Source organism: Drosophila mojavensis, unplaced genomic scaffold, assembly GCF_018153725.1.
Source record: "Drosophila mojavensis isolate 15081-1352.22 unplaced genomic scaffold, ASM1815372v1 contig_49, whole genome shotgun sequence".
Lineage (NCBI taxonomy): Eukaryota > Metazoa > Arthropoda > Insecta > Diptera > Drosophilidae > Drosophila > Drosophila mojavensis.
Genome location: NW_025318872.1, coordinates 1,834,263 through 1,853,300, shown reverse-complemented (window position 1 = coordinate 1,853,300; position 19,038 = coordinate 1,834,263). Strand labels below are relative to the sequence as shown.

The following is a 19,038-nucleotide window of genomic DNA, read 5'->3' as shown; positions in this document are numbered from 1 at the left end:
ATTCATCAGACGGCTGCAGCTCCTGCTGCTGTTGCTTGTTCGAGGCGAGGCCATGCGGCGTATACGCAATTTATGTGACAATTCAGTCAACTAACGCCGCCTGCCTGCCAAGCACTTAACCCACTGAACAGTGAACTCTGTCTTAATAAATCAATCAGACAATTGAGTACATATTCAAGCCAACGCCGGGTCGATAAATTAAGACTCAACTGCAAATGAAAGTGAAAAAAGAATACAGTACAATAAATTAAGTAGAGAGAAGCTGAAGTTTTAAAGATTTAATTTAAGAGTACAGCTCTTTAATGGGCTTGTATATCAAATACAAGTGTATTCATACTTCTCTATACAGAAAGATCAAATTGATGAAATGTGCGCATTTGGATTGCCCAAGTTTGAGCATAGTCTTAACTACTTTAATTAACACCCAAACCACATGGCGTATGCGCAATAAAGACCAACAATTTTATTGTCTGGTTAAGAGCGTGTCTTAAACAAAGTTATTTCAAATAATTACGTTCGCTAAAAACAAAAATAAAATCTCCAAATATCCATTGATGAAGTCGTAAAGTTAAGAGGCTGTCGGGTAATTACGTATCCAGCTCATAGCATTCCGAAGAAAGATAAAAAATATTGAAATAAACCTAAAACAAACTTGTGCATTTATAAAAGTTTTCGTCTTACTTATTGCTTTTGGCAAATCGATTAAAGAGCCAAAGCGTAACAAACTTCAAATATATACATATATAGTAGATATAGAAGCAACACTCAATTTTACGAACATTTAACTAAATACCCGGTCAGACGAGCACATTGCCCAGTCCCTGAAATCCAAAGAAATTTCGAATAAAAAGGAGAAAACTACTAAAATGTAAAAGGATCTGCTCGGAGCAACAGCTACGAAAGCGGAGCATAAAAAAAGTTTGGTGCAAACTACAAAACTGCCATAACTCAACATTACACCCAACAAACACACACACACACACACACAGACAACTGTGAGCATATTCGCAAAGCTGAGCTGGAAAAATGTTCATTGCTGTAGCGGGAAACTTGAAGAGAAACAGCACCAAAAAAAAAAAAAACAATGATGAATGCTCACACACACACATACAGACACTCACACATACTTACATAAATTATGGTAAAAAATTGCACGAAATTGCAGCAAAGTAGACGAAAAATGATTATAAAATGTGCATTATGAAATTTAAGGCGAGACAAAGACGAGCATAATTCAAAAGAAGAAAAGCGCACGCAGAAAGTCAGCAAAGAGAAAGCTAAGCTAAAAGTCGCGAATGTAAAATAAAAGATATATGTACATTTTTACATATATATAGTTATGCAACGATATATCAAGCAATTTAATGCTCAAAAAAGCAGCTAGCTGCGGTTAGCCAAGTCCTGCGGTGCCACTCATAGCCGAGCTCTGCCCGCCAGCCGCAGCTTCCTCCTCCGCCCATCCTCATAAACATGGCGTCCAATTTGTGGCATAAACGCCAAATAAGCATATACAGCATGCTGCATAATGTTGCATACTTTGGGGCGCAGTTAACCAGCACACCCAGGGGGAGTTATGCATATGCATATCCATGCTAGAATGGCTTCTACTTGAAGCGAAAGCAGCAACAACAACAGCCGCAACGGGCAGAAATCAGAGAGAAGCGCAAGATGCAAAAGAAGTTCAAAGTGCATATGCAAGCATATTTATGATGCCTGGGACCTGAACCCGTCTCTCAGCCTTTAATTAGTAAATATACTTTGCAAAGTTGAGGTCGCCAGCCCAACTGGGAGCTGCTTGAGAAACTTATGCACAATAAACAATGACTAAAAGAAAGATGAGCAAATATTGTCCTCTTGTAGTATTTTTTCTAGTTGCTGACTAATTAATGTACGAACAAAAAATTATAGCACTTGTACGGCATTTTCAACTTAATTTCATTGGATATTAGCTAAGATTTTTTTAAGCAGCTAAATAAGTTTCAAAAGGCCCGATTCTGTATATATGTCTTATTATTATTATTATTATTTTTTTTTTATATTTATTTATTTCTTAATATATAAATATATATTTGTTTTAAATATTTATTTATATTTTTATTTCTTTATTTATTTTTTATATATAAATAATAATAATCATTCTTTATAGATATATGCAATTCCAATAACTAAGATTGCTGAAGAATTATTCAGAGTAAAAAAGAACCAGCAAAGTGCACGCCTCCTGCAGAGTCTACCACATTGCTTATTTGATCCATCAATCCATAACAATGTAAAGTCAATTTAGGAGTCTCAAAGTTAGGGCCATGCATATGGAAATATTAGATTAAAAATTAAGTCTTATCTTTGCTGAACCTACCACCTCACTAAATATTTATATATTCGTTATTTGAAATCAAAGAAAAAAAAACCTTCCTCTTAGACTTAATTGGCTATTAGAAACTTTTCGGGAAGCATAAAAAAAAAACTTGAAGAGCATAAAATCAGCGCGTTGCTTCATGAAAATTTGGTCAGCCCGTTGGACAGGCAAAATATGCAAGAGATGCCACCGCAGAATATTTGCATAAATTATTTAAGTTTTTTTCGACGGCGACAGGCGTAGGAAATTACCAGCATCGTGTAATGAAAATATGAAAATTTTCAATTTCCACTTAAGCAGCGGACACGCTCGTTCATGAGCTGAACTGAGCTGAGCGGCGACAAGCTGGGGACAGACAAGGGACTGGCAGGGGACTGGCAGGGGACTGGCAGGGGACTGGCAGTGGCAGGACTGGACAAGACTAAGTAAATAATAAAAATAATCAACAGGAACACGACAGGCGACAACAATAATAACGAGAAGCGAAGGGCCAAACAGATTGGCAGGCAGCGCAGCGGGGGGAGGAGGCGTAGGCCTGCCGAGAGCCCCAACATAAAGCAATCAAAATTCAAAGGAAATTTTTATTAATGTCAATGCGTTTCGTTTCGGCCAGACGTATAAAAATAAAAAGCAAATCAATGCAAATGTATTTCCCGTAACTGAATTCAATTTCAAATCCCCGGAGCGTCGGTGTTTCATGCTCAACGATAATAATAATAATAAGATGATGATGATGATCATGATGATGTTGATGATGACGCCATGACCTGACCGTAACAAATTCAATTAGGACACCAACACCACGCACTGCGCACTTAGATGGCCAACTGGAAGCTGGGCAATAGCCATAGCCAGGGGTAAAGAGAAGAGTCCCTTTAACTCAAATAAACCTTTTTTTCTTGCTCTTTTCACACGCCCTCTCACAGTGTGTGTGTGTGTGTGTATGTGTTCTTCTCTGTCTATGGCATAATTAAATTTCATGTAGCCGTTGGGCAGTTGCAAACGCATGTGCTGGCCCTCAAGCAAAAAATCGGTTTCTATACAATTTCACCAATTTGCTAGAGTGTAGCACGCATTGAGCCGCCGCATTAGAATATATTGAAAACTCTTTGAGCATCAATATTCCAGGTTAATATCTATTGAGGGGAGAGAAGTTTGGGCAACTGAGGGGCTATATATAAAGAGAGCAAACTGTTATGTTGGGACATCGCATGAATATGGGAGAGCCAAATGCAAAGGGTTAAATATTTAATTTTACATTAATTTTACATCATTTACATCATGCTCTTCAAAATAAAATGGCTTACAATGCCTGCAATATGGCTTAGTAAACTGTCCCTTAAGCATGCGGCCAACTCTCGGCGCTTTGCTCTTGGCCGGAAGTTTACCATGTCAATTGAGTTAATGCAATTTCCGCTTTTGTGATAGCTGTAAATTTTCAATTTATTTAACGCCTTGTTCTTGTTCTTGTTCTTCTTCACCATCTTGCAGCTAAGCGACACGCCCAGCTTTTCGGATGTGGACATCATACCGCCAGTGCCGCCGCCGCCTGCGCTCAAACGGAACGGCAGCATGCGCAGCCTGCGTCTGCTGCAGCAGCTGCAACAACAACAGCAGCAGCAGCAACAATTGTTGCCATTAGCTGTCAACAAGAGCAACAACAATTTGGCAATGGGCATGGCTCAGCTGTGCAGCAGCGATCTGCTAGAGGACTGCACCAAGACGGCGCTCGATGATTGTGCAGCGACATTGCTGAAGTGCACCAACAGCGGCAATAGCAACAGCAGCGCCAGCAGCAATATAAATGTCAAGCCGGATCTGTGCAATGGCAATAGCCACGCCCACAGCCTTAAGAAGTCACACAAGCCCAAGCACCCGCCCTTTGCCGCACACGAGGAGGACAACATCTTTACGCCGCACTCCCAGAAATCTGATCCAAGTTTATGTTTTGTGCCAGCCGCAGCCGCACCAACAGCAGCTGGAACAACAGGCAGCACAGCAGCAACTATTGCTGCCGCACCCAACAAATACAATACAATCGGGCCGAGCAGCGATTATGCTAGACACTTGGCCCACTATAGCCGCTACCTGCAGAAGCAGCATCAGCAGCAGCAATTGGCTCACTTTCAGCAGCAGCGCTGTCGCTGCTTCTCCCAATCGCTGCTCAACTTTCCAATCAACCAACAGCAGCAGCAACAGCAACAACAGCAACATCAAGCACAACAACAGCAACCAGACTCCAAGCCGAACCTGGGCATTCTGCAGCAGCTGACAGAGCCGGCAGCACATATATTTCACACCAGCAGCATGGACTGGACGCTGCCCATGAACAGTCGCAGCTTTGGCAATTTGGTGGACATTGATGGCGGCTGCCGTGTGCCGTATCAGAAAATGCAACAATCATCGGCGCTGGCCTCCTCCAATTTCACAATGAACTCCTTCGATAGCGCCAACAGCAACGGCATACTCAAAGAGCGCGACACGCAGTCACATTTGCCAGCCCACGCCCACTCACATCCACATGGCCATTCGCATCATTATCATGCACACGATGTGGCCCATTCCCTGCTGCATCATGCGGCCGTTGGCGCAAGTGCCGGCATTCCGGCCACGCCACAGAAACATCATCAGCTGCACTCGAGCGTCACGAGCATCATGCCCTGGAAGCATCGACAGTGCCCCAGTCGCGGCTCATCCAGTTCGGGCACTAACTCATTCCGTAAGTTCACAAAAATTTCGAGTTTGTAAAACCTTACCGTAAATAATTAAAATAAATCATTTTTTATTCAGTATAATATTTTTTTTTTTTAAATTAGCTATATCTATAAATATTTCGGAATCTAAATTTGTTTTTTTTTTTAGGTACTTGTTAAATTATATATATAAATATATTTACAATGTACATAAATTTATTTAGTTTTCTATTTTATTTTTTCAAATTAAAAATATTTAAATTATTATTATTCCTATTTTTTTCTATGATTCCAGACATTTTTTAATAATTTTTTAAATTCCTATTAAAGATTAAATATATTTTTATTTACAAAATTTTTTATATTTCTGTTTATTATATTAACTACTATTATACTGATTTATTAAATAAGTTGTCTGTTATATATTTTTTATGTTTAAGTATTTTATATTATTATTATTATTTGTATTTCTTTTTTATTTGAATATAGATATTTTTATTGACATGCAAATATATATATTTAACTTATATTTTGTAAATCACAAATGTTTTTAACAAATTTTCTTTCCTGCTTAATTCAGTTATAAATTAAAGAAAGTACACATAATTTATGATCATTCGCATCTGTTAAATTACACTTTTTTTCACTGAGAGCTTCGAGATTCAGTTAATTACAGCAGATGGTACACCCATTTCATGGCACTAAGCTATAAGCTCACTACTCACTGTATTAGTTCGGTCAGTGTGCGCATCCCTGGTTTGCTGTTACCTGGCCGTGCACTTGTCGGGTCCAGCATCGACCTGTGCCTTTGGCCAGCCGCCCCTCTTGGGAGGCACACGCAATTCTATTTAGTCGTTAGCCGTTTGATTGCGCCCCATGTAACATGGGCGCTTAATGTTAAACGTTGCCAATGCCCGCGTGACTTTGTCGTACTCATCAAGTGCTCATCACTCCAAAGGCCGGGAATGATGATGCCGCTGCTGTTGCTGCTGCAGCTCGTTAGTTCAGTGCTCGACGCCCACCAAAAACTGCGTGGCGTAGGATGTCCTGTCCATGTTAAATTTATGCAAATCGCTGATGCCTGCAATGCCGCCCACCACTACTCCGACCACTTTAACAGCAGCCGCAGTAGCAGAGGCAGTCGCAATGGCAGAGGCAGCCGCAGCCGCAGCAGCAGCATTTGTCAGACAACTGCGGCACATGCTTTCCATTTGAAGCTTGCTTATCGGTAATTCACTTTGGAGTCAGGTCCAGCCATCGAGCAGTCCCTGCGAGTGCTCGAGCTCTTTCCATAATCAAGCGGATTGCTTAACATGCAAAAACTGAGCTAGTTTTACGCCTCACTTGACATTATTTGCTTAGCTGCTTTCCACTAGCCCCAGCTCCTGGTCAAGCGACTCAGTTGTATAATCAAATTTGGCTTGCAATTAAAATCGATTTGATGCTATTATTGATACAAATGCTTTCAAAGCTTCAACTGAAAAAAATAGAGGAGGATATTGGATTAGGGTGAAACATCTGAATTTGAGTTATCAGAATTCTATGAAATTTCAAGCAATTATATAAATTAAGGTTCAGATTGAATTTATTTAGATTTTAAATGAGTTTTGCTGGAAATTCTATACAATTTGTGAACAATATTATATATTATATTATTTTATATGAGTTCAAATAAAGACTTAGGTTACATATTTTTTTTTTTTATTTCTTTTTTATTTTTAATATTTTATAGCATTTTCCTTCCATTTTATATACGCTAAATATATGGACGTAATTTGAGTAATTTAAATTTTTTTTAAATAAGTTACAATAAATTAAATTTTTATATTTAAAAAAAATTTATTAGAAATATCTAAAAATTGAACTCAAATAGGTCAAATTAAACTTTAAGCTTAAATTATTTGTACTTCAAAAACAAAATAATAAAATATATAAATAAATATACACAAACTGAACTTTCTTCGGCTCTATCATCAGCAAACCTTCATATCGAGCTACTAGTTAGCTAATTGGTCTTGTTAGTTGATAGAAGTCTTCTTATAAGAAAGCATCCACACACTCTATTGCTGTATAGCTCTTTGTTACTTTTAAAGACTTTTCTGCTCAGAAATTACAAGTTTACACTGCAGATTAAAGCCAAGCTTCCTTCCAACTACTGTGCGCAAAAAGTGACCCAAAAACTTTCTAAGTAACTTTCCATTGTCATTGGCGTATCATAAGAGTATAATTTACTCTATAATTGACTTTCATGTTTTCAACTGTCACACATAATCAGCTTAAGCAATTGCCTTATTTAATTTCTACTCACTTCTATATTGATGCGACATAATAACTCATTGTGCATTGTGCTTCGAATTGCATAATAAGAGAGCCAATACATGAAATGCTTAACTCAGTTGAGTCAGTTAAGATAGAAATTGTTCGTCTTTTGTCAAGTAAAACCAACTAAGCAATTCAATTTTAAACGTTTAACTAACCATATTTCCTTATTACACTTTCTTCCACTGATGCTGATGCTGCTGCGCTGGTATATCTACACAATGATGGGGAAAATAAAAACAACTGCAACAACAACAACTGTTGTTGTTGGTGTAATCAATGCCACTGTCACGGCAATTTGCACACACACAAAATGCAACACAAAACAACCAACAACAACAACAACGATGATGACGACGACGACGACGACGCCGTTGTTCTCTACGGCACTACAATCGACTTGGCATTGAACTACCAATAACAACAACAACTACAACATGGATGACAACAACAACAACGTCATGAATCGCTGTCCCTGGGTCATCATCATGAATGCGGATGCTGTTGCTGCTGCTGTTGCTGCTGCTCCTGCTTACTGGCAATTCGTTGCGTATACGTAACATTGGCCAGGCTTCGATGCGGCCAAGCATTGGCTAGCAGTCAGCTCGATACTCTTGATAATTGGCGCTGCCAGTGTGGCAGTGCCCCTGGCGCTACGTGTTGCTGCAAGTGAGTAGTGTGCAGACTGTGTAGACCTTATTTCCGCTTTCAGATACCGGACAATAAATCAATTACCATAACGCATACGACACGTAGCCAAAGCTCAAAGTGTCAAGAGGCGTTATGCATGTGTGCGTGCGTGTGTGTTGCCTTTGTGTCGTGTTAATGCGTTCAAGTTAGTTAGTAGCTGCTGCTAACTTGGTTTTATAGGCCACACATTCACTTTTTACCTTCTCTCTCTATCTCTATCTCTCTCTCACTATCTCTTTTTTCCCCTTAACAGGTGCGCCCTTTGAGGAGCGTTTGCGTGTTGCCGTACAGCTCCTGGATCAAGTGCCTTTAATCGATGGGCATAATGACTTACCCTGGAATATACGCAAGTTCCTCCACAACAGACTCAACGACTTCAAGTGAGCAATACGCAGATGCAATTAATTTTTCATATATTTTTTAACGAACGTCTTTTATAATTTTTCCATCACTTCTCTCCCTTTTTTTTTTTTTTGCAATTTTTCCCAGCTTTGATGAGGACTTGCGCAACGTGGTGCCCTGGGCGCGCAGCCACTGGAGCCACACGGATCTCACGCGTCTGAAGAAGGGGCGCATATCAGCGCAGGTAAGTGCAAAATATATGCCCACCTTTGCTCACCTGCCATCCGCCATTCGCCATCCGCCATTCGCCTTCCGACGTCTTTGTCGCTGGCTCTTTAAGCTTTAATTGGCCAGCTAACTTATCAAACACTGCTCGACAGTAGGTCGCATAAGTTAGCTGCCCGGCTTTTCAGGCTCTTTAGGAATTTTCCATATTTTGCTGGCGGTGCAGTGACTTTCATTATTTTATTACTTTTATTGTGTTCTACTCATTAGCTCGTATAATTATTGATCTGATAGCTCTTCTTATACCTCAGACAATATCTTCTTTCAGCACTTTTCCATTAACTCTTTTTTCATACAGTTGCAATATTTTCGTATTTTCGTCTCTCAGAGTATTAGCCTGTCGTTTAGCTTCTCTTGCTTTGTTTCACTTCTCTTTCAATCATTTTCACCTTTTTTTTTTTTTTTTTTTTTTAATTGCCGCTTAGTCGTTGTCCTGGCAACCTTTGCAATCGTCTGAAGCTATCTTTGCTTCAGCTTTTGCTTTGCACATCTTTCAACTAGACGGAGAGAGACAAAAAATGGAAAAAAAAATCAATTATGGACCACTATTCACCTGAAGCAGCGCTTCAGCAACAGCTTCTGCTCTCGTCGGGCTTCCTAGCCCTCTGTTGATACTGCCGGCTTCTGCTGCTGCTCATGCTGATGCGTTAATTATTTTTGCCATGCAACGGCCTGCTGCTCCCATTTCAGTCGTCGCTTCTAATTGGTCATTATTGATTCCTTAAGCCCAATTTTGTGCGTCATATTTTCTTTTCTTTTTTAATTTTTTCTTTTTTAAATGGCTTACTTGATATTAATGCCATTGGCGACAAGCCTGTTGAGCACTGCGTTTGGTAGTAGCTCAAGGCTGCTGGCTACTATGGCAAAGTACTACAGCTTTATTTTGCTGATTATTTACGGAGACTTTGACGTTGGCTTCATTGTGGAATCTTTATAGGGATATTTTAAGAAAAAAATTATTAATCTGCTAAGGAACTTTATTTAGTATGCACTATTTCGCAAAAAATATATTTATACATAGGTAATAAATTTGTATATCCGATATTTTTTCGATACACATTAAACATTCATGAATTGAAGATTAATTAGAGAACACCAATCACAACTGCATATGATAATCTTCTAGTGCAGTGAAAATCATGTGACGAGTCGCTTCTTAGCATTGTCGTGATTTTATAGTTATTTCAAAGAGAACATGATTCATCATGTTCATGCTCATGCATCGCTGCAATATTCTTCTCTTTTGAAATATGTTCTACTGCTGCACGCCAATCGTTTCTATCTACTTGGCCTACTTGGTGTGAAATGAGTCAAAATATCCGTGAGTAGCATCTCCTTTAATGCCACTTTGTGTGTGCAAGTATAGGGATGATCTTTCGAATTTTGGATTGCTTAATAAGTTTTAAAGTGGAGCTCGAGTAGTAAGCGCTACGATAAAGGAAGTGCATGGTTTCTAGGCAGAGTATATCTTAAAAAGGAGATATACAAACGTAATTAATTATTTATTTATTAAATTTTTTAGCATACTGGCATTTAAAAAAAAAATAAATATAATAATAATAATAATAATTTAAGAATAATCATAATAAAAAAATAAATAAACATAAAATAATAATAATAACAAACATATTTATAATAATAAAAAAATTTATAATTATTATTATTATTAATTATTATACAAATTTTAAAATAATTTACCAATATCAAAAAGTCTTATCATCCCATTAAATTAGTCAAATTATAAAAAATTAAATTTATAACAATTGTGATGAAATGAAATTGAGAAACCAAATATCCTCAAAATAAACAAATGAAATCAAAGAATTATATAATTACTTAGAAAATAATAAATATAATAATAAATATATATATCCTAATGTTTTCAGCTTGAATCCAGTAGATTTAAAGCATCTATCTAAATCAGCTGTTAGTTATCTAGATTTATTTTATTACATTACTCTCTACAGCGAATAAATTAGTTTCATTTAAAAACTTGTTCGTAATGGAATCAGTTATGCATTTCAAAGCAAATCTTGTATCAGGAAAAGCCCTTGAAAATTGCATGAGCATTTCAAGTGCTTTATTGCCAGCAGCAGCAGCTCATTTCCTAATCTTGTGCCGCAGAAAGAAAAATAACTTACATGAGTTTCTTCGCATGCTTGAAATCGCATTTGACATCAATTAGCGAAACAGACATACACATATGTACACATGTATGTATATGTGCATGCATGTGTGAGTGTGTCTTTGTGCAGTTTGTAAACGCAAAGTGAAAGCTTTCGGATGGCGTCTTGTGGCAACAATTTTCCGCCATCATCAACAAGTTCAATTAGCCACACCCGGACTTGTAAATTGTTGCGCCCCTCTGCTCATCGAACACGAGAGTCTAGAAGTTTTCACTTAACAGTTTTCAGCTACCTGCCTGCCTGTCTGCCTGCCTGCCCGCTAGTTGCAAATACCAATAAGTAAGGCAATAATGGCGCCTGGGAGCAGTTAACTAAAACAGCGCCCCATTTGCGGGGAGGCGTGGCACGAGTGCTTGAAAGTGTGAAGTTTTAATAAGCATCGACTTGTGGCCCCATAAAAGCCAGTGAGCAATTCCCGTGCACGAGTCAAAGTCACGCCATTTGCCAACGTAATTAAATTGAGTGCATAATTATACCCTATAAACGATATTTGGTACTGTGGGGCCGATTTGTGACCAAAGAAATCAATAAAAATATGAATATTTACTGTAGCAGAAATACTGTGCAATTAAATGTACTAAGGCTTTAGTTTTAAAAGTCTACACTACAATTAAGCTTTCATTTGGAAGTATTCGCAGTCTTTTGACTGAAGCCTAAATGCTGCAAAAGTTGTTTGCAATTTATTAAACTAACTCTTGATTGTGTTGTTAGTTTTTGGTTGACTGCTCTTATTTGATATATACTTTCAAATTCGTGGAATTTTCTAAGCGCATGAAAATCGAAAAAAAAAAAAAAAATCATCCCATTCTTATTCTCACTTAAAATAAAGCTTAACAACTAACTTAAAAGTTGCTTAATGTATACTGATCTGCTTAATTGTGTAGTGCAAGTCTTTGATTGACTGTGCACAACTTTAAAGAGCTTTGAAAGCTACTTTAAGAGTCTCCTTTCTACTTCAACGTCCAACATCGACTACCACCGAAGCTTCAAAGCTTCAAAAGTTATTTAAAAATCCACTTTTATTTTCCTTGATTAATTATCGGACCCTAACTTTAATGAGCTTTAAAAGCTTATAACATATTCTAAATGAGAGCTAAATCAACAATCATTTCACAGGGAATAAGAGAAGCCCCTGCAACCTTTATTCGCACCATCTACAGGGTATTTGATTGCAGCTTTTCGGCTTGTTGCCTTCCACATTTACTGCCGTTTCCGAGTTTTGCAATATTGCGCCGCAAACTGCAATTACCTGTTAGCTGCTAGCTGTTAGCCGTGCGTCAAACAAAACCAAAAACTGGTTGCCAACATTAAATTTATGGCGGCAGCGGGCCAAGCCATAGAATCGCGTGAGCCAATGCAACATTGAGGCGGCGTGTGGCAGGTGGCCATGACACGACCCAAAATGCATGGCACAAGTTCATTTTCATTAAGTTTAAAGCCTGCTGTTAGCACTTGCACTGGGCCATGCCGCTGGCTCCATGACTCTAGCCAGAACTGCAATCGCAAATGCAATTGCCGGCGCATTTTTTCGCGTGCGAAACGTGAAAATTCATCCTGTTGGCTGTTGCAACGCTCACGATTTGAAATATTGAAGTCGCTTCTAGCCAAAAAGTGTTTATTTGCCTTTGATTTATGAACTTTCGCTGCGTTTCATTTGCTCCAAATGCCCAGCACGTTCAGCCAGTTTAGCATTTGAGCGGATGTTTACTTTGGACTGCTTGATTTATGCCAGGTTGCAATGAGAGCTATGCAATGCTCAATGTGTCCAAATAGTCGTTCTATGGAATATCTTAATTAGAGTAGTATACAAACATGTATTTATTTATAAGATATGCTTAGCATATCAGCCACCTTTTAATACCTAATAATCACTAATAATAAAAAATCAGGTTATGTTTATGTGCCAATGTGTGAACAATCAGAAGGAGCCGTGCCACGTTCTATGAAGTTTATATTTATTCTTGATCAAGGCAACGAGCTGAGTTGATCGAGCCATGTCCGTCTGTCCGTCCCTACCATTTGAAGAATCATTACCAACAAGAATTAACCAACAACAGTTAAATAAATTTCATTTTAAGCTTCATTGCTTTGACTTCAATACTTTAGGGTCCTGGCCCACACGCGAGCTGTGCATTTGCTTTAATCGTATAATAAATCATTTCGAGCATTTTACTTGCATTATAAATTCCAATTTGTAGCTTGGACTACGTGACACACATTTTGCCTGCTAAAGTTTTTCGCTAACTGCGCCAGTTCGCACTTAATTCGTGACGGAAAACTAAGCTCAATAAAGGCAGTTAAGAGAGACTGACAGAGAGAGAGAGAGAGAGAGAGGGCACAGAGAGCAGAGAAAACAAAATGACAAACATGGCAACTAACTAACTGGATGACAACATGTTTCAACAATTGTTGCCCAAAATTCGAAACGTGCACTGACTGCATGTCGTCGATGCAGCAGCTGCAGCAGCCGGTAAAAAGCCAAGGCCAAAGACAAACAAGTAAGAAGGCTCTAGTCGAGACTGCTCGACTAGGAGATACCCTGAACCCTCTAAGCTGATATTCTAATCATTCTGCACTTCTTCTATGCACACATACATACACATGCAACCACACGCACGCATAAGCCTGCGCTCTGCTAACTGCGCAGTAAGCAGCGACTGCGCTTGGGCTGCACTGCAGTGTGGGCAATATTATGAGAATTTATTTGTTGAATAATTTCTTTTGTAGACATAAGATCTTAATGAAACTTTCAGAGTGTAATCATATGATAAATATGTGTGTACATTCCAAAGCACAAGTCTCTAGTACTTGAAATGCGTTTTTTACAAATTGGGGGGAAAGGGGGAGTGGTATCCAAAATCTGTAAATTACAAAATCTTTGTATCGATTACCTTTATATACAACGCAAATTTGAAGACTCCAGGTCTAAAAATGTTCAAATTAGGCTGAAAAAACAATGCCGATTTTTCGATTATGCTCGATAAAAAAGTTATCGGATGAATTATCGAAAAAATAAAGCAAACTCGTACTGCGTATGGTACACACGAGTATGCATGCCAAATTTCAGCTCTCTAGCTCTTATAACTTCTGAGATCGACGCACTCATACGGACGGACGGACGGACGGACGGACGGACGGACGGACGGACGGACGGACGGACGGACAGACGGACAGGGCTATATCAACTCAGCTCGTCGCGCTGATCAAGAATATATATACTTTATGGGGTCTGCCACGCCTCCTTCTGCCCGTTACATACTTTTTCACAAAACCATTATACCCTGATTTCCCATTTTCAATGGGTTCAGGGTATAAAAACAATGCGCAGCAAGCAGAACGATACGAATAAAAAAAATAAAATAAAAATCAAGGAAAAAAAAACTACACCAAAATGTTTAATAGACAAGCTGAAAATCACGTTTAGGCCATAAAGCACTCAAACGCGTGCTGCAGGGCAACGGCTCGAATCATTTTGGCACCCAAGCTGCTCGAACAGCTGCCAGAATGCGATGCCAGCAACTGCTGCTGCAGCAGCGACCAAGCAGTTGATGCGCTTTTACTGACTAAAGGCAAAAAAAAAAAAGTGAAGTTATTGCAGCTGGATATTGGCCACTGGTGGATCAATAACATTTGCGAAACTGATAAATCATGTGTGATATGTGGAGCGTCAGGATCTGTTCTCCTTCTATATCTCTCTATCTTCGATTTGCATTGTGGTCATTATCCTGATCTTTCACATCCCATCTCATTCTAGGTCAATGTGACCTCTTTGCGGTTTGCGTGCTCTCACTCTCTCTTTATCTCTATTTCCCTTTTTCTCTATATATCTCTCTTTGTCTCTATTTCACTATATCTAGCTGTCTCTCACTCTCCTTCTTTGCCTAGTTTCTATCCTCTCTACCTCTGATCATCTTTCTCGCCCAACTCCCTATCAGCCGTTCTGTCTCTTCTGCTGTAAGTCTCCATAACGAACGCTGTTTCTCTTCCTTTCTCTCACCTTCTGCCTTTATTCGCTTAATCTCCATTCATCTTTCTCGTCGAGCTTCTAGTCATTGTATAGCTGTTTTTCTCTATTCCCAATTTTCATCTCTCACTTGTGCCATCTCTCTCTCTCTCTCTCTCTTTATCATTCTCTCTCTATCCTTCTACTTCTCTTTCTATATTTATGGAGCTCTCACTCGCTCTGTTTCCTGCTACATTTATAGAGCTATCTCGCTCTCTCTCTCTCTCTCTCTGTCTCTCTCTGTCGTTCTTTCACTCTATTTCTCCCTCTAGCCTTTGGGATATATATAGAGATCTCTCTCTTCTCTTCTCTTGCTACATTTATAGAGCTGTCTCTCTCTCTCTCTCTCTCTCGTTCTTTCACTCTATTTCTCCCTCTAGCCTTTTCCTTATCTTGGGATATATATAGAGATCTCTCTATTATTAGCTTTCTCTCTTCTCTAGTCTTTCTCTCTCTCCATTCTTCACATGACATGTCGCCAAGCTAATATACTCGACTACACTTCATGCATGACGTGTCTCAACAAACAAAAAAAAAATCCTGAATTTGTGTCTGCAACATAGTTGGGCAGGTAACAGCAATAACAACATCAGCAATAGCTACAGCAACAGCAACAACAACATTGCTGAAATATCAGACAGACGAAAAGTTGGCTCCAACTGGCAGCGGTGTTCGTTGAGCAGCTGCCGTAACCACTGGCAGCGCAGCATCAGCGCCAGGACACGGACACGGACACGGACACGGAAACGTCATGTTACGGTTGTCCTCCTGCATGGCTGACTGCATTCTAGCTGCTGCTGTCGCTGCTGACTGCAGCCTAATAGAAAGCATCCAGCCCAACTCAACCCAGCCCAGCCCAATCCAGATGCTCGAGCAGACGAAGGCGGATGTGAACGCCGCCGCCATTTTACGTTGTAATCTGAGCCAGGACATGCAGTAGGGCACATTGCCGCATTCAGCATGCATGTACCGCTGGGATTTGAAAAGTGTTCGTCGGTCCTTGTTGGTGGTTTGCTGTGGTTCAGGCTCCGGCTGAGGCTGAGGCTGATCCCCGAGTCTGGGCTTGTGGCGCTTATCTCTTTGGCCGTTCGCTGCAAATTCGTATTTACTTTTAAAAAGTATTTAATGTTGGCAACGGAAGCAATCCGGGCTAAACACTCCGTCTCTAGGCTTTTTCTCTTTTTTCTTTTTTGCTGGTGCTTGTGGTTTGTGATGCTCTTTAGGCTTTCGGCCTAAGCTGTCAGGAATTTGTATTTTGCTTGAGGCGATGCTGAATGTGTTTTATCTACAAATTGTCTACTAAATACACACACAAACACATATACACAGGTCACCTTTTTAGGCTGTGCTGTGTGCGCTTAAGTGCATTGCAATTTTCTATTGCATACTTTTGGGCGTCCACAAACAAATTTGATCTTAATTGCAACAGAATTTTGTGGAAAGTACATATAATTCTATTATGGGGAGCTTTATTTTCATTGCTTTGGTAAGCAACAGTGGACTGGCTTAGGGTTCCTTTCACTGTTGTTTATATGAATAGGTTGGGTTCTGCTAAGAGCATTTTCAGACTGGGAAATTATTTAGAAAATTTAAATTATTAACTAAAAATCTGACGAAGATTTACCTTTCAATTATGCTTCTTGGATTAGTTGATTTTCTGCAATTTTCTCTAAAACTCTTTACCCGAACCCACTAAATATGAGATCAGCATAGGTTATTTCTGTTTTTTTTTTCCGATATTTTTGTTATGTGTTTTTTTTTTTTTTTTTTTTTTTGTATATTTAAAATAAATTTGATGAACTATAAACCAAAATTTATTAACTTTATGAAAGTCATTTAATAGCTCGCCTATTCAAGAAGAGCAAAATTAATAAATTAGTGCAAATTCTTTACTTGAATATTTATTTTCACATCTGTTCATGCACATGCATGAACATAGAAATATGATAATAACATAAGAACATGCACTCTAAGTACTCAACAGCTAGCATATATACAATAGATAACACATGTGAAAGTGGGAACTGTCAAACTAGAAATAAAATATGACTCTGACCCTTAGCGTTAAGATTATGTAAGAGACGAACGCTGAGCCTTACAACCTCAGCGATAGAATAAGAATAGCTAATAGACCCATGCGGAGCCTTACAAACTCAGCGATAAGATAAGAATATGTAATAGACCAATGCTGAGCCTTACACACTCAGCAATAGACGCACTAGATTTAAGTGTTGAAATTATGCATGAGTCTGGGTATATAAACCCAGGCTCAGAAGAATTAAGATTAATACGCAACTAAACACCATCATAGTCAAGTGTCTTTTAATGATCTAAGAAAAATACAGTAAACCATTCAATAACAGTAAAATAAATATTTTATAAATATTTTAAAATATATAAATTATATTTGCTGGCCACGAAAATTGTTTTAAAAAATGCATACATGCAAACACAATTGAGGTTCAAAACGCATGAAATATCAGATGAAAATCATGTAATTAAACAAACAGCTTAATTTCAAATTACGTGTAATTTGTGATTGGCTGACTTATTGCATTGTAGAACAGATTGAAATGTCATTTGATTGAATAGAGCGCACTGCACGGCTATTTGTTGTGAGGAAACTTTCTGTTTGCCATTTCGACCGCAATGCAGCAGCTGCATTCGCTGGGTAGCAGCCGTTTAATAAATGCCAACGCCATCAGCATGCCACAACCGCAAGATACATCAAAGCACACACAAACACACACACACACACATAGCAATACATACACAGTCACGCCCATTCACAACAAATCACGCACACCGAGCAGAGCATTCACAATTAACTTCAAGCCAAAATGCTATCCTTGGGGGAGAATCGTTGTTGCTCCTGCTGCTGCTGCTGATGTTGTTTTTGTGGTTGTTGTTGTTGTGACTCTCGGTTACCAGCGTCAAACAACTTTAAATATTAATATGCCTTGAGCCAACAACAATGCCACTTCCACTGCCACTGCTGCTGCCTCTGCCGCTGCCTCTGCTGCTGCGGCTGATGATGATGATGACAATAATGGTGCTCGTGCTGCGGATGCTGCTGATAGGACAGGACACAAACAAAGCGCCAAGGACATTGCCGAGACATTGACGACACTTTTGGGGTGTGTGTATGTATGTTTGAGTGTGTGTGTGTGTGTGTGTATGTGTTCGCCGTGCTGCAGGTGGTGCTGCTAATGGCAAAGTGTCATGCTTAAACACACTTCAAGCGCACAATGAGCATATTCTGAGCCTGGCAGCTTGGCAGTCCAGCCAATTCATATACCCTGGCCAGGGGCCTTTGTTGTGGGCAACAGGTGACTTGAAGCGGCTGCATTAAGTGAAATATTTCGCGTCGGCCTGGCATGCTTCACCAATTGCTGCCAGCCGTCTAGGTAGAACAATGGCAGACAATACGCTTTGCACACACACACACACAGAAAGGCACATAGCTGCATAACAATCTAAGCGCTTTGGCTGAATATTGCGCATACGCCGCGCTTACCTGTTGCCCTTTGCGGCATTCACGCTGCCTAATAAAAAAATAAAATAAACTGAGGTGCCACATGCCACACCTCCTACGACTCCGCCTACAAAAATGTTTTAAGAGGATTTGCAAGCAAAAAAAGAAAAAAGAAATAAAAGCAAACAACAAAGAAAAGGGAAGCACATAAAAAATATTTTTAAATGGTGAGAGAACCACGCAACGGAAATGTGAAATGCGCGTCATAATGATGCGCTCAAAGCAGACTCCATTGTGAAGGGGCAACCACAGATAACAGCATCAGCATCATCAGCAGCAGCAAAAAGAAACGAGTTAAATTCTTCTTCTGCCTGCCTTCAAGTGCAAAAGTTGACAATTTTCCCAGTTCTATAAAGCAATTTGAAACCGGTAAAGGCGCAGCTAATGTAAAAGCAAAATATTTCTATTTCGCTTTGGCTGCTGCAAAGGAGTCACAAATAAAATGGTTTCATAACATTCGTAATAAAAACATAAATCAAAATTAAAATTGCTCAAGTTGCTTAAATTGATAATCAATAGCTTTAAAGCAAAGCCTCCATGCTTTTTTTCCAATTCTGTATTATTCGGCTAGAAAATAAATTTCTAACCTCTGCTTTGTTAACTATTTATTCGCAATGCTTGTGTTCAAT

At 39.1% G+C, this 19,038-nt stretch overlaps 1 protein-coding gene across 2 annotated transcripts in view; it reads left to right on the top strand.

Moving 5' to 3' along the window:
* LOC6577914 overlaps positions 1–19,038 on the top strand; it is a 186,356-nt gene that overhangs the window by 112,036 nt on the left and 55,282 nt on the right. For both annotated transcript variants that reach the window (XM_015165898.3, XM_002003809.4), the window contains exons 5-8: positions 3,848–5,075; positions 7,939–8,037; positions 8,312–8,438; positions 8,548–8,644. In XM_015165898.3, the coding sequence (XP_015021384.1) occupies positions 3,848–5,075; positions 7,939–8,037; positions 8,312–8,438; positions 8,548–8,644 (1,551 nt within the window). The remainder of the gene's footprint in view (positions 1–3,847; positions 5,076–7,938; positions 8,038–8,311; positions 8,439–8,547; positions 8,645–19,038) is intronic.